The sequence below is a fragment of the Castor canadensis genome, chromosome 3, assembly GCF_047511655.1.
Source record: "Castor canadensis chromosome 3, mCasCan1.hap1v2, whole genome shotgun sequence".
Classification (NCBI taxonomy): Eukaryota; Metazoa; Chordata; class Mammalia; order Rodentia; family Castoridae; genus Castor; species Castor canadensis.
The window spans coordinates 160,557,126-160,573,702 of record NC_133388.1 but is presented as its reverse complement, the minus strand read 5'-3'; the positions used below and the strand labels follow the sequence as shown (position 1 = coordinate 160,573,702).

Sequence of the window (16,577 nt, the reverse complement as noted above, 5' to 3'; positions counted from 1 at the left end):
TTCTCTAAACTCAGGATTGAGACATGGGTATCTTCACTTTTTCTACTCTTATTCAATATAGTGCTTGAATTCTTAGCCAGAACAATAAAGAAAGGGGGATATACAAATAGGGAAAGGAGTAAAATTTTTCCTATCTGCAGATGACATGATTATATACATAAAAGACCTCATCAGAAAAACCCTTAGATCAATAAATCCTTTTGACAAAGTAGCAGGATATAAACTCAACATACAAAAACCAGTAGCTTTTGGATACACCAACAAACATTCTGAGAAAGAAATTAGGAAAATAATTCTATTCACAAGAGCTTCGAAAAGATTCACCCATGTTGCTGCATGGAGCAATAGTCCATTCCCTTCCTTTCTGAGTTTATCCATCCATCTACTGAAGGGCATCTTGTTTGCTTCCAGTTTGGGGCAATTACGAAGAAAGCTGCTATGCACATTTGTGCACAGGTTTTTGTAAGGACATGTTTTCAGTTCAACCGTATTAGCATCAGGGAGAGTGATTGCTGAATTGTATGGTAAGAATGTGTTTATTGCTTTGTAAGAAACTGCCACTATCTTCCAAAATGGGAGTACCATTCTGCATTCTTACTAGCAACGAATGAGAGTTCTTGTTATGCCATGTCCTCACTAGCATTTGGTGTTGTCAAGTGTTTTCTATGTTATTTTATTTTATCTTTAATTGACAATAATAATTGTGTATGTTTATGAGATTCACCATGCTGTTTCAATATATGTGCACATGAAAAAAAATTATTTTCTACATATAAAGGGTTTGTATTGTTAGTTTTCAATTAATAAATACTTTAAACATTGTTTTATGTTTTAATATAATAAATACTGAGAGTTATACCATACATAAACAAAAGTTCTTAATGGTCCTGAATGTTTTAGACTGTAAACAAGCCCTGAAAAACCGAGAACTGTTCCTTTCTGTGGACAGTGAGGCAATGTGAGAAAGACCTGACTGCCATTATTGGCACTGAAGATGGAGGGTACCATGAACATGGAATGTGAAGGCCTGCAGAAGTTAGAAAAGGCAAGGAAATTGATTCCTCCCCAAGGTTTCCAGACACAAACACATACCTGCTGATATCTTGATTTTAGTCCAGTGAGACATTGGTATTAGACTTTTTACCTAAAGAATTACAAGATAACTTGTGTTGTTCTAAGCCACTAAGTATTTGGGAAATTGTTATAGCAGCAATAGGATACTGATAAGGGGTAATATGTCAGTTTTCAGCTAAGATTGGTTGGGAAAGATTTATTGTAACATTAAAGAGATGTAAGCTTCGAAGCCTCTTGGGTCCTGAGCCTAATTTTTGTATTTTAATTTCCATTAGTTTCAAAGAAGATCAACTACATAGACCAGAAAACCTAAATTTTCTAGAGAGTACTAAAAAACAGCATTAGAGAAGTCATCCCTGATAGGGTGTACATTTCTAAATATATAGTCTTCTAAATATATTCTACAATTATTTAGAGAAAAATCTTAGTTTTTAATGTGAATGTGGCTCTATAAAGAGAGATATGTCTGAGAAAAAAAGCTAGAAAGAATGACAAGTTAGCTTCCACAATATTTTAGGTGAAATAAAATTAATTATTCTCAAAAATTCTCTGAAAATACTGAAAGAAACATTTAAACAGAAGAAACATTTATGAAGTGATTAAACCAAGAATCAAAGTCATCTATACATTAGAGAAGAGTTTAGACTAAACTTTTTTTTTTTTCTCCAAAAACCTCAAATTTCAGAAGGGTGGAAGGAAGAGACATTTTTGGGTTACGTCTATAAACAAATTTACTAGTCGTATCAAAGAGAAGTTGAGACTTTTCATTAATTACCAACAAATGATGAATAAGAAACTGTCTTATATGAGTGTTACTTCTCAACTACCTGGTTGCTCCAACTTATCTTGTCAACAGTAGCATCTTGAAACACAGCATGAGTTACCACTGGAGGTCAGCCTTAGACTTTCCCTAAGTCTAAGACTAAGGTCATCAAAAACATTAATGGAAGACTAGCAAGGGAGGCCAACAAACATAGTCCAAATTTCTCATTTTGCTTCTGAAGATACTAAAGTTGAAAAAGACTTGGAAATGACTGGTATCTTAGGGATTAACTACAGTTGCAATTCAAAGTACTAATTACTTTTTAATTTTTTTAAGAGTATAAGATATATCTTTTAAGAAAACATTTTATTTATACTATATGTTCTAAAAGACAAGTCTGAATGGAAGAATTCTACATGATTTATGTAGATAATCTTCCCTCACATTAGACAAATCCAAAGTATGGACAGTATACAAAATACCTGACCATTACTGCTCAAAATGGTCAAGGTCATTCCAAACAAGGAAAATATAAGAAAGTGCTTTTACCTAGAGGAGCCTATAGAGATAGAACAATTAAATATAATGTGGTATTCTGAATGGGATTCTGGAACAGAAAAGGGCACCAGTAGAATGTCCTTAGTGAAAACTAAGGGAATCCAAATCAAGTACAGGTTTTAGTTAATAATAAGATATCAACGTTGGTTCATTAGTTGTGACAAATGTCAGCTTCTCTAAAGATATTATAGACCAATAATTCTTAAAGCTAGATTTACTGAGGCTTAATTTGTAGGTAATAAAATTCATTCTTAAAAATGTACTCTTGGATGGGCTTTTACAGATGCACACAGCACCAACATCAACTATTTCCATCTTCCCTGTATATGGCAAAGTACATGACAGATACTTCTGTATCTGTCAAGGACACACTACTGAATGGGCCAATCTTTAGAAAGAATGGTAGGGGACCATCTATGGCATATTTCCTGAATCCAGAAATTTTAAAAAAAAGTGTAGAAGGTAGATTATTAGGTTTAGGCCTTGGTGTTTATTCTATAGACTTTTATATTTTTGGAGAATTTTTAGTTATTTGGTACAGAACACCTTTGAGGAAAAGACAAAGTTCTAGAAATAGGCAATCTAAAGGTGTATGAAATCTTAGATGAGAATTATATACATTCCCATGGCTTGGATGTCAATATTTTAAAGCTGATTCTTTTAATGCAATATTAAGAAAAGCTCAGAGTTTGCTTGTCAGAGGAATACAAACTGCTGGAGAGGAAACCAAGCAAATCACGGATGGTCAGTCAGTTTGAACAGCCAGCCTACTTATCACACTTTTACAATGAATTAATTATAACCTATTTTCCTATGGCTTTTCTCTTTATACACAAATATTTTTGTATCACAATAACGTAGAATTAAAAGACAGCATTGAAAATTAGAGAACCATAAGTGAGAAAGAATCACTTAATACAGAGACAGAATTCAGGATCAGAGAGAAGATGTAGGTCTTAGGATGGATAGGAATAAAGATAAAATATAGGAGAACTACAGGAGCAGATGGGAGAGGTCTGGGGAAGGATAAGCAAAAGAGGAGTCTTGAGAGGGCAGGGGCTTAGTGAGCATGGAGCGCCATGCAGAGCAGAGAGGCTTTTACCTGCTCTGACTGGCCTGACTGTAATATTTTTTAAAGTGTAACTTCATCATGCTTCATAGACAGTTGAATATAGAGCTTCATGTAGTTCTGTATTCTTTAGATAGTTGTAGACAAGCCAAATATAATAAATAACAGAAAGTCTAGAGAAATAGAAACCTTACTTTGAGTGGAAATATCCATTACTTTAGAAATACTAAAGGAACATGGACTAAAATTCAATGTAGTTAGTGATGGCTAAGAAAGTTCATTTTACAAATGAGGATTTCCTTTAAAAATGTAATTTTACATAGCAAAGAGAGTATGGTAACAGGCACCAAGCTTGCATGGGACAGGTTACCAATTAAGAAAATACTGGAAACTGAAGGGAAGGGAGAGCTAAGGAAGTGCCTAAAACCAAGTGGTTAAATGGAGGAGGAGGAGGAAGGAGAGAAGGCAAAGGAAGAAATGCTCAATTAGTGTTAAAAGTTGTCTTCATTTTTCTCCAGGATATATATATATGGATCAAAGAACTCCCACATAAGAACTCCAATAATGTGGTTCTAGTCTTTTCCCCTAAAAACATGATTTATATTTTACTACAAAAGTTTAATTTACTCTAAAATACTGATTTGGAAATGAGCATGTGTTACTCCTTACACCACCTCTGTAAGCAGTCTTAGTAAGATGATTACTTGGTAATTCAGGGATGACAATAGTTACTTCAGTCAAATAAACTTAACAAAGGACAAACCCAGCCCTCTCTCCTAGTTAGTTCATTTTAGAACTGTGTTCGTTATTTAAGAAAAAAAAAAGATAGGATAATTACAGCTTCTGGAGACAATGGGAGATACTAAATGATACTTCAATTTTTTTTGAAATAATCAGTCCTCATTTGTATTACAACAGGGGGAATATAACTATGTTTGAAGGTTATCTGCCTACAGACAGTTACTATCAGTATATGAGGGGTTTAGTTTCACATGGATGTGAGCATTGAAACATGAAATTAATTTAGGGAAAACACTGTGCCATATAGGCATAGGTAATAACTTTATGAATAGAATTCTAATAGCTCAGCAATTAAGTTAAAGAATTGACAAATAGTTTCGGCACTGCAAAGAAAATGGACACCAGACTGAAGAGACAGCCCACAGAATGGGAGAAAAATCTTTGCCAGCCATGTCTGACAAGGGATTAATAATCAGAATATATAGGAAGCTCAAAAATCTAACCTCTCGAAGAATCAACAACCCACTGAATAACTGGGCAAATGAACTGAACAGACAGTTCTCAAAGAAGAGTACAAATCGCCAATGGATACATGAAGACATGCTCAACATCCTTGGCCATAAAGGAAATGCAAATCAAAACCACACTGAAATTCCACCTCACCCCAGTCAAGTGGCTATTATCAATAACACAAGCAACAACAGATGGTGAAGAGGACATGGGGAAAAGGAACACTTCTACACTGTTGGTGGGAATGTAAATTAGTGCAACCACTATAGAAAGCAATATGGAGGTTCACCAAAAACTAAAAATAGAACTACATTATGATACAGCAATACCACTCCTGGTCATATATCCAAAGGAATGTGCTCCAGGATATGATAAAGCCACTTGCACACCCATGTTTATTGTAGCACTATTCACACTAGCCAAGCCTTGGAAGCAACCCAGATGCTCCACAACCCATGAATGGATCAAGAAAATGTGGTATTAACATACCCTGGAATTTTAATCAGCCATAAAGAAGAAGAATGAAATTATGTTGTTTGCAGGTAAATGGATGCAACTGGAGAACACCATGTTAAACAAAGTGAGTCAGGCTCAAAAAGTCAAAAGTATGTATATGCAAATACATATATTATCATATATATACACACATACATAAATATAGTGAGAAAGAGAACAAGATTGTATTAGTGCATCTGTCTGAAGGGACTATGAGAGGTTGGACAGGGAAAGAAAATGTTAGAGAACAAAAAAGATTCAATCTATATATGAATGTAATATAACATACTTCACTGTAAGTTGTTCAATATTAGGGGAACATGGTGATAGAGAAAGAGTGGGGGGATTAATTTGATTAAAGCATGATAAATATAGGCCTGAAGTACCAAGGAGAAAGCCACATGGACTATGAACATACACTTAAAAACATGAAGGACAGGAGAGTAAAATAGGTCTTTTCCAGGGGTGGGTACTAGTGGGAATGGGTGGACATAAGGAAAGAGTGAACGAGGATGAATATGGCGAATGTATTTTGTATTCTAAGAAACCTGAATATTCAAAGAAAACTGTTGAAATTGTTCTAAGGAAGAGGGGAAGGGGTGAGGGAAATGATGGTTGGAGAAATCTAGCTAAGATACACTGTTAGCCCAAGGCATCCTCCTACACAACTATTATAGGCTAATAAAATAAATTTAAAAAACACAAAAAACTTCAAATTCTCTCTAGTGCCTACTGACTTAAGTAAAACATTTCTTCCTATATTCTTAGCACTCCACAATATGAACCAAACCTGTCTCCAAATATATAATCATAAATTTATTTAAATTCTTTTGAAGTATATGTTGCACACATCTTATCTTTTCTAGTTCCAGGAAGAGGAAACAGGAATTCCTATGAATTAAGGAAACCATTTATTAATTCATACTGCAAGCATTTACTCAGCATCATTTCCATTGTGTGCTCAGTAGTTTCTCAGAGCTTCATCAAATCAGAATAATATTGCCATTATGTAATAGAAATCCAAATATTTGTGGCTGTCACATAATCTAAAGTGTCAGTTGATACAGTAGCTCCATTATGGCACTCATCTCAGTATCATTTTATCTGTCTATTTTGCTATCCTCATAGTGTGGCTTTTGAGAGCACATGGTCACAAATGGCTGGTCACTCCCATTATCATTATCCTAAGGAGGGTGAGAAAGAAAGTAAAAACTTTCCTAGAAATTTGTAGGACATATTTCTTTGTAACTCATCAGTAAGAACTGTGACAAGGGAAACAAAGACTCCCTCTCCATCTCTAACTTTGCCTATTCTGTACATTCACATCCTGTTTTGTTTTGTTTTTTTTAACACGGATTGGTTTTCTTTATATAATAATAGTTACGAATAAGAATGGCATGGTTAATGAAAGCATCAGGAACATCATCTGAATGCACTTATCTAGAGGAAAGAGATTTCATTCTTCTCAGTATCTTCAAATTAAGCACTGCCTTTGCTTGAGTCGCCTATGTCACATGGCTATGCTGTAAACAGAAGCCCCATAATAGTCACATGGAATAGGAAAATGTTTAACAAAAGAAAGAGAAGGTCTAACATTTGATGAAGAGAGCTAGGAACAATGGGAAAGACATCTGTCTGTATGGCAACACCAAAAATTTGCAACCTGATATTATTTCTGTAATAACATACAGTGCAGAACTTTAGGCTCTATTTGAGGATTTGTTCAAAATATTGTAAAAGAAGCAAAGCTACTTTCTGAGGTCTAAGTGGGCTTTGCCTGTCAAGTAACACTGTGGCCAAGGCTGCTGGTTGTACCCCAATATTCACTATTCCCTTCTTTCAGAGTCATATTTTTTAGCAAGGCACATGGCTATCTAGCAGGGCACATAGCAGGAAAATAATGCTTATCAGGGCACACATAGAAAGACTATGTTTCTCAGTGTCACTTGTGGCTGGTGTGAAGACTTGACTAAGTTCTTACTAATGGAATGTGGGCACAGATGATCCATTCAACTTCAGTGTTTGCCCTTAGACAGACAGACACGCTCACTATTTCCAATTTTATTTTTCCTTTACCCTAACCTGCTGATTAGAATAAAGACATGGTAAGTTATCTTGGACCAAGCCAGGGAGACACCTTAGAAACAAGAAAGCAATAAGGAGCAGAGACTGATTCTCTGGATGAAGAGATACCAGACCTAGATGACAAAAAAATTTCTAGCTCTTTTGGATTTTTGTGACATGCAGCTGAAACAGTCACTGAGTGAAATATTTTAACTCTTATTTATCCAACAGAAATTCTTCAAACTTACTCTTTGTCAGTCTAGTTTTCTATGTGAATGTATCTGTTCTTAGAAGTGCTACATATTAGCTATTCTAGACTAGTTGGAGAGCTATACAACCTAAAACATGAGATAAGTTTTAAAAATAAGAACATAGCATAAAATTATTTTCAGAGATGTTTTGCCAGCTGTAGTTCTGAAACTCTGATCAATCCAAACTTCAAAATTTTGCAGAGGTGCGTAGAGTGTTACTGTAAACAGCAGGCTATTCAGATGAACAGCATGGTCCACTGTAAGAGGGTTTGAATTTCTCCACATCCTTATCAAAACTTATTATGTTACTTTTTGATTGTAGCCATACTAATTAGGTGTGAAATGCTGTCTCCTTGTAGTTTTAATTTGCACTTCCTAGATGGCTAATGATATTTAGCAACTTTTCATGTGCTTATTGGACATTTCTACAATATATTTGCAGAAACATCTATTCAGATCCTTTGAATCAGTTTTTAAGTTTGGTTATTTGCATTTTTAGTATTGAACTGGAAGAGTTCATTATGTGGTATACACAAAAGTTTCTCATCAGATGTACGATTTGCAATTATTTTCTCTCATTGTGTGGGCTGTCTTTTCAAGGTCTTGGTAATGTCCTTTGAAGCCCAAAAGATTCAATTTTTATGAAGCCTATCTCGTTTTGTTCCTTGTGTGTTTGGTGTCATATCTTAAAAAAAAAAACAATGCCTCATCTATGATCATAAAGATTTATGCCAATGTCTTCTAATAATTTTACAGTTTTAGCTTTTACATGTTGGTCTTTGGCCCATTATGAGTAATACGTGGTATGAGTTATGCAACTTCCTCCATTCTTTTGCATGTGACTATCCAGTTGTTCGAGCACTATTTGCTGAAAAAAACTATTCTTTCTGTCACTGAGTGGTCTAGTTTACCTAGTCAAAAATCAATCAACTGTAAATATGAGAGTTAGTTCCTGGACTCTGAAATCTATAGTATTAATCAGCATGTCTATTCTTATGTCAGTACGACAATTTCTTCTTTTTGATACTATTACCAATGTAATTGTTTTTGTTAATTTCGTTTTAAATTATTCACAGCAACTGCATGTAAATATAATAGATTTCTCTATATTGATCTTATATATTGCAACCTTGCTGAACTCACTTACTGATTTTAAAGGGTTTTTAGTGTAGTTCTCAGAATTTTCTAAATTTAAGGCTGGATCATCCACAAATAGAGATTAATTTCACTTCTTCCTATCCAATCTGGACATCTTTTATTTCTTTTTCTTGCTTATTTATCCTGGCTAGTTCAGTGCTAAATAGGAGCGATGATGGAAGACATTCTTGACTTTTATCATTGAGTTTCTCATAGATGTCATTTATCAAGTTGAGGAAGTTCCCTTTTTCTATTCCTAGTTCACTGAGAGTTTTTATTATGAAATAGTATAGAATTTTGTCAAATGCTTTTTTTCACTTTTTGAATGATCATATGGTTTGTTTTTATTCTACTGATACAGTGTTTTACATTAACTGATTTTCAAATGTTAAGCCAATCTTGCACTCTTGGGTAAGTCCTATTTGGCCATGGTATATAAATCCATTAATTAGTTGTCATTTGGTTTGCTAAGTACGGTGTTAAGGACTTCTACATCCATATTCTTCACAGATGTTGGTCTGTACTTTTCTTTCCTTGTGATACTCACAGACTTTCCTTGAATGACACTTTGAATCTTCGAACAAGAGAGACTAGTCACAACACGTTTTATTAAAATACCACTTCTACTATGTTACTCCATCCACTCAAGTATTTCAACTTTGGTCCCTGAATGCCTCTGCCCCACATAGTTCCTTCACTCTAGAAATACTGACTTTTTTTCACTAGACCATTAAAAGATCCTTATGTTAACAAATTTCCATGTATTTTTATTAATAGTAAATTCAATTTCTATCTCTCTATCACTCTCTTCCCTAACAACCAACATCCCCAATCTAAATGAGGTTTATTTAGGTTTGTAAAAAAGATTAAATCAGGCTGGGTGCCAATGGCTCACACCTGTAATCCTAGATACTCAGGAGGCAGAGATCAGGAGGATTGATCATTTGAAGCCACCCTGGGCAAAGAGTTCACAAGACCCTGTCTCGAAAAAACCCATCACAAAGGAGGGCTGGTGGAGTGGCTCAAGGTGTAGGCACTGAGTTCAAGCCCCAGTACTGCGAAAAAAAAATTAAATTAGTTATAGAATTAAAGGCTATTTAATCTTTGTGTATGAGTATTTCTATATATTTTGATTAGGTCCTATTATTTATTCATTGCCCATCTTCCCTATTAAGTAAATGTGCATTAAAACATGAGGGCAGACACTTTACCTCTTTTGTTTAATGCTGTCCATAATACAATGTTTGATACCTAAGAGGAGCTTAATATTTATTGAGTGAATAAATAGGCTACTCTTCTTTATCTAGTCAATTCCAACTTCTCCATAAAGGTAGATCATGATAACCTGTTTTATATCCGTATCTTACTTTCCTGGATTCTTAAAACACTAATTATCCATAAGGTACATTTAACACTTTTCATATACCTCTCTAATGTCTTAGTTATCACTCCAGTTATCTATTTTTTATTTCCCAATCAGATTATAAAACTCTAGAGGGAAGAGACCACACTGTAGTTTTCATACTTCTGTCAGTCTGTAGGCAGTAATGGTACATAGTAAGCATTCAGTGAATACTGCTGAATAAGGCTAGGGTAGACATTTTAATACAATCTTAGGAAAACTTAATGCAATCACTCAATTTCTGGTCAAGAGATAGTAAGTAAGAAACTATTATTCTGAAAGTTTTAAATTCTTACTGTCTTTTTGATGCTTTGTATACAACCTTGAAGCAACTATGCTATGTTTTGGGCCTGAGCACAGCCTGTTTGTTCAGAGAAAATAACACTACTTTTAATATTTATAAGTCCTAATGGGGGGAGGGGAGATAAAGGAGAATAATGCAGAGGGTGAATTCAACTATGATATACTGTAAGAACTTTGGTAAATGTCATGATGTACCCCAAGTACAGTAACAATAAAAAAAAAAGGATTAAAAAATATTTACAAGGCCTAACTAAGACTTCGACAGGTGTGAGAGTTCAATGTACTTAAAAAATCCTTCCCTTGGAGAGGATAGGCAGTAAAACTTAATATCTTTCCCAGGTTTAGATTTTAAGAAATTCAGGGTATTCCGTCATAGCCCCTCTTGTCCACTTAAGACTGCTTGAATTCTTATTTTATTGGAGTCTGTGTTTATTGCCTGGTTACAAGTAGACTATCCAGGTGCCTTTGAAGGAAAACAAATTACTCAGCATAGCAACACTAAAAGAAGGTTATTGCATGAACATTGTTCAAAGGTCCCCACCCCCACCTCCATTTTCAATAAATAGAGAAACATATAACCTTTAATGTGGTGTTTTCCATTCATGCCTACCTCAAGACAGAAAGCACCGAGATAGTTGTGAACATCAACATCTTCTCCCATACCAGTCTCAGTTCCCCATTTCAAACTCACCTCCATCAACTTATGTTCTCAGGGTTTCTATTTTCCTTAGTCCTTAGGTTGATCTAATATAGCTACAAGAAATTAACCTTTACTAAAAAAATGTCCATCCTTAAAGTGAAGAACAAGTTGCAGATTATTTCCAAATTAAAATAGTAAGAATACAACCAAAACAATCTCTACCTCCACTTTCTATGAATATACTTAAAACTATAGTTCATGGCAAAAATCTCTAATGCCTTAGCCTATTTTGAAACAAACTTTAAAAACATTCAACTAAACTGTATTAGCCAGGTAAACAAACTCTATTTCAATATTTTTCAATGCTACTGCACTGTTTTTATACAGTAAACTAAAATATTTAATATTTTAGTGATAGAATAAAACTACTGGCAAATTTACTAATTTATATTCATTGAACTCATTGCTTTCTTGATACCCTTGATTTTCTTAAAAATTCTTTACAGCAACTTCAAAAACCACAATCTAATCTCATCTGAATCATTTGTGCCAAAGGTGTACCAGATCTAGGAATATTCCAAAAAGGAGAAGGCAGAACAAGAACTTTAGAAAAAATGGCTTGAGGCAATGGGTAGAGGCAATGTTACAAGTTTCAAAGTACAAAAAATTAAATTGTCAAGCATTATACAGATCCACTAGTGAGAGTGGAATATGGGGGAGGCAAAACAATGGCTAATAAAGGAGAAACAAAGAAAATAAAGACAAGAATACAATTATACTATTATCACCTCACTAAGCAATGAATAGCATTTACAGTCTGTATTATAAAAGAATTCACATTGATGAAGAAAAAACAATGTAAGATTATTGGGAAAATGGAGGCATGAAAGGAAAGTAAAAAGAGACGGCACCTTTAAGTACAATAAATAGCAAGTAGACATAGTTATAGTGAATTAAGAGGTGGTCATCTATGCACATCATTTAGGAACATGTACATAAATACCAGAAGAAACAGCTTACAGAGGTAAAAGTGGCTAAATATGGGGCAGTATCCAATGAGCATCAGCAGAGAAGAATCTATTTTATTTCATTAATCAATACTTAATTATGAAAATTCATGTATTGCATTCAACAAAAATAACAGGATAGCTAGGCCCAGTGAATCATGCCTATAATCCTTGCTATGTAGGAAGTAGAGATTGGGAAGATCACAGCTCAAGGTCAGCCAAGGCAGAAAGTTTATGAGACCCCCCATCTCAACCAATAAATACTCAGCCTTGTGGTGTATGCCTGTCATCCCAGCAATATGTGAAGCATAAATAGGAGGATCGCATTCCAGACCACCTGGGCATGGGCATAAATATGAGACCCTACCTCGAAAATAACAAAAACAAAAGGGGCATGGCTCAAGTGGTAGAGCACCCGCCTAGCAAGGGTGAGATCCTGAGTTCAATTCTCAGTTCTGCAAAAAAACAAACAAAAAAGAGACCATATATAAAAAATAAATTAACCACTTCAAGTTAGATCAGTTTTAGTATCATCTACATTCTTCACAATTTTACAGATTATAAATAGGTTGCTTATCTTTCATATTTTCAGTCTAAATCTAATATATCAAAATTATGTAGAAATTATCATATGGTATGCTTTTTTGTGACTGTAACTAGAATATAATAATATTAAGGTAGGATTTTCTATTTGCTTCCTTTTCTTATCATATAAAAATAACCTGAAATGTTTCTCCCTAAAAATGCTTTCATGAATTCAAGTTTTTACTTTATTCACATTCTCTTGCAATGGTTTCTTGAAATTTACTAGCAGATGCTATTACATGATCTTCCTTACTAATTCATATCGCAAGTTATGCTTAATAGCCATGTTTGTATAATTGGACCTCTATGGACAAAAATCATTTTGTAAAAACATAAATAATCTTCTAAAAGAACCAACTGTGTCAGTCACCAAATCCTACTTTCCACTGGGAAAGTGTAATTGTATTCTTGTCTTTATATTTTTTGTTTTTCCTTCATTAGCCACTGGTGCCTCCCCCATACCTCACTCCCATGAGTGGTTTTGTATAATGCTTGACAATTTAATCAAGGCTGAATATTACAGCTCTATTTGTGGAGAAAACTTAGAATTGTATATTTGGCTTTCATTGTTAAGGTATCCAGGAGACTGACTCCCACCTTATGTAAATGGGAATAATCGGGATCTAAGAATCCTAAATAAAATACATACTATACTAGTCCTATAGAGCCCCACATGGTCAGGGAGACATGACTACAGAATGGGATGGTGAACTGTGGCAGTAAGCCAGATAAGGAATGACGTGCACTTTATGGGATGTAAATCATTTTGGTGTTTGAATATTACATGTTTATTTCCCTTATATAATCTTTCCCAGACTGTTGTATTATATATATAGAAATAAGAAGAGATTAATTTAAAAGGAGGAAACTGCATATTCTGGGAGCCAGAAATCATGGAAGTAACAATGTTGGAAGGGGACAGTGAAAATCATACTAGCCTCTTGATTCAGAGGCCTCACTCCATCTAAAGCACTTTTTTCAAAACAAAAACACAGGAAAACTGTTGACAATATGGGAGGCAATTTGCCTAAATTTATCACCTGGTTATTTTATTACTTAGAAGTGGTTCTTTTTAGCTGTGAATTTAAAAGTTTCATTATATGTCAGATGCTCATTATGACAGATTTAATATTAAAATTAATATTAAATATTGCTCCTAGCAATAATACTTGGGTTTTCCTTCTATTTCTACTTCTACTTACAAAAATAAGTCCATTTTCTTCCCTTTGTTTACAGTATAAATGTTTCCTCTACCTACATGAATATCTCTGTCACATTCCTGAATGTGATAATTAAAATTCATTTTTAAAAATTAATCTTTTAAAAGTTCATCTGAATCACCAAAAGCTCATCTGAAAATAGTAACAACCTCCAAAACACAAGATATCCTACTGTAGATACAACTATTGCATCAATATACTGTTGGATGGTAGGCTTAGAACAAATAGGACATTTATTGGTCTATAATTCAATTAACAAGGTCCCTTTAGAGTCCTGGAATTCAACATTCTTAACAAATAGTAGTTAAGATACATATTTTTAAACAAACACATATCCCTTCTTCTATTTCTTCAGTAACTTGGCCAAGTTCAACTTTTTTAAAAATTAAAAAAGTAGTATGGTTGTTTTAAAGATAATTAGTCCTTTCAAAATATATTCTAACTTATTACAAACAGCATTCTACATAACCAAAATGTCTTTATATCCTTGACTATCAGATGTGAGCTCTGCTAATACCTTATGATATATCTTATTTTTCCAGTTAACTGAAAATCTTTTCTAAAATACTGAAATGTTCATACATATATTCCTCTAAAGCTTGGGACAGTGTCAAATTACCCTCTCTCATAGTCTATACTTCTGTGTTTACTTGTTATACGAAACATAAAACATACCATTTAAAATGCACATGGAATCTATACTTTTAATATGATCTCTAAGAAGAAACAGAGTCACAGAAATACTTTTAAAAGTAGCAAAAAACAATGCCTATTTCCTTTGTGGAATTGTGAGGAATGACAGTGTCCAGGGAAAGCTGGTTATTTTAATTCTGAGTGTCCCTTTATTCACCTATCTGAACCTATCAACAGGCAGTAGAATTATACAGGAAAATAGTTAATAACCCATTAGCTAAGTTGAATGAATTCCTAAAACAAGTCAGTAATTTGTGAGTTAGATTTCTTTGATGTGAGGTATTCATAACATAGGTGCAAGTAATATGGGAATATAAAATACTCTTTTCCAACCCCACTTGCTTAATGGACTTCACTGAGAATGCATGGAGGAATACTTTTTAATATAATTATTTTCTTGTTGTATAATCATATTTTTATGAATTTTCTAAAGTATACTGGAAGAGTAATATTTTGGAGATATATAATCCTTTTAAAATAGATACAGAATAAGCAGAAATCGTGGGTGGTAAAAGGTGATTGGGTAAAAAGAATTTTCATTTACAAAAATTAAAAGCCTTATTATAAATAACTTTTAAAAATAAAGAAGACTGAGAGAAAAATATAATAGTTATAGTACATGATCTGTGGCAGAATGGAAAGAGAACTGATTTGGAAACCTGAATTTAACTCTCAGGTCACTTCCTCTTTAAGGCCCCAAACTGTCATCTTTAAAATGGGATAAGGTAACCTGGTGCAAGTGGCTCATGCCTGTAATCCTAGCTACTCTGGAGACAGAGATCAGGAGGATTGTGGTTCAAAGCCAGCCCAGGTAAATGGTTCATGAGACTCCAAATACTCTTCCTTCCCTATATTCTTAATAAAAAGAATTTCAGGCTTTCTTCATAACTCATGGCAAGAATACAGCAACAACTTTTTCAAGGATATCAGTTTTTTTCAAGTGGATTCTATAAAGATTTATTCTCAGTTACAGATATGAAAGAAGTATGGAAACAAAAAGCAAAGAAGACATACCCGAAGAAGAATCTAATGAGCAGCATTCTTTGCTTGCTTTCTGCTGACATGCTCTGTGGTTATGAAACAGACTTCCAACAAATACTGGATCAAAATTAAGATTCTAGGCAGGCATTCAAGTTTTATGATTGTGTCAGTTCTTCACAGACATGAGAAACAAATGCTTTACAAATTATTTATTAAATATATTCCCATAGTATTCCTACAAAGTTCACTTCCAAAACAGGCCCTATGCCTGTAATGTATCTGAGAAAATAAAAGCTGTACCAGGTTTCTTGCATCACACTTCAGAAATTTCAGTAGGGTAATAAAATCATGTTCTTAACAGACTTTTCTGAGGTCACTCCACAACAATTTTGTGAAGTTGCATGATAAATAAAAGGAAAAGAGACAAAACAAATTTTAAAAATAAAGAACATCAATCCAAAATGATTTATGACCATATTTGGAATAGCATTAAAAACAGATTAGCAGAAAGCATTTAGTTTAATTAGTTTTCCTATTGTAACATTGGCACAAATGTAGTAAGTCCAATAAAAATCAGGTAATAGTTACCTCTGTGTCTTTGTTTGATGGTTCCAGTCCAGTCATATTTGCTACTATTAACTGATGTAAGAGTTGAACTTGAGCCACACTTAGGAAGAAGTCCAGGTTTGTGGTTATATTCACTTCCAAGGAGTGGCCACATACTAAAATCTCCTGAAGAGAAAAAAAGATGAAATACAGATTAGAAATATGATAGCCTTCAGGTGATAATTTGTCACTCTTACTAATTTGACTGTTACTACATCCTAAGTCACCCAGGACTCAAATTCATACTAACAAACTTGTTTTGCGGAGCCAGCATTCACTATTCATGAGAAAAGCAAAAATGGTGAACATAATCACTTGCATAGTTTAATAAATATTTGTAAGGGCTTGTTAGGCCTTATCACAGACTTAGAATAACAAGACAACAATAAGATGCTTTTACCTTTTCATATCCATTTGGCCTTTTCATACTTCAAACTAGTATCATTGTTTTGATATGTAAGCAATGGTGTAGCATGAT

At 33.9% G+C, this 16,577-nt stretch overlaps 1 protein-coding gene across 4 annotated transcripts in view; it reads right to left on the bottom strand.

Annotated features, from left to right (window-relative positions):
- Vps13b (vacuolar protein sorting 13 homolog B) overlaps positions 1 to 16,577 on the bottom strand; it is a 699,658-nt gene that overhangs the window by 242,150 nt on the left and 440,931 nt on the right. For all 4 annotated transcript variants that reach the window (XM_074068910.1, XM_074068912.1, XM_074068909.1 and 1 more), the window contains exon 33: positions 16,082 to 16,225. In XM_074068910.1, coding sequence (XP_073925011.1) covers positions 16,082 to 16,225 — 144 coding nt within the window. The remainder of the gene's footprint in view (positions 1 to 16,081; positions 16,226 to 16,577) is intronic.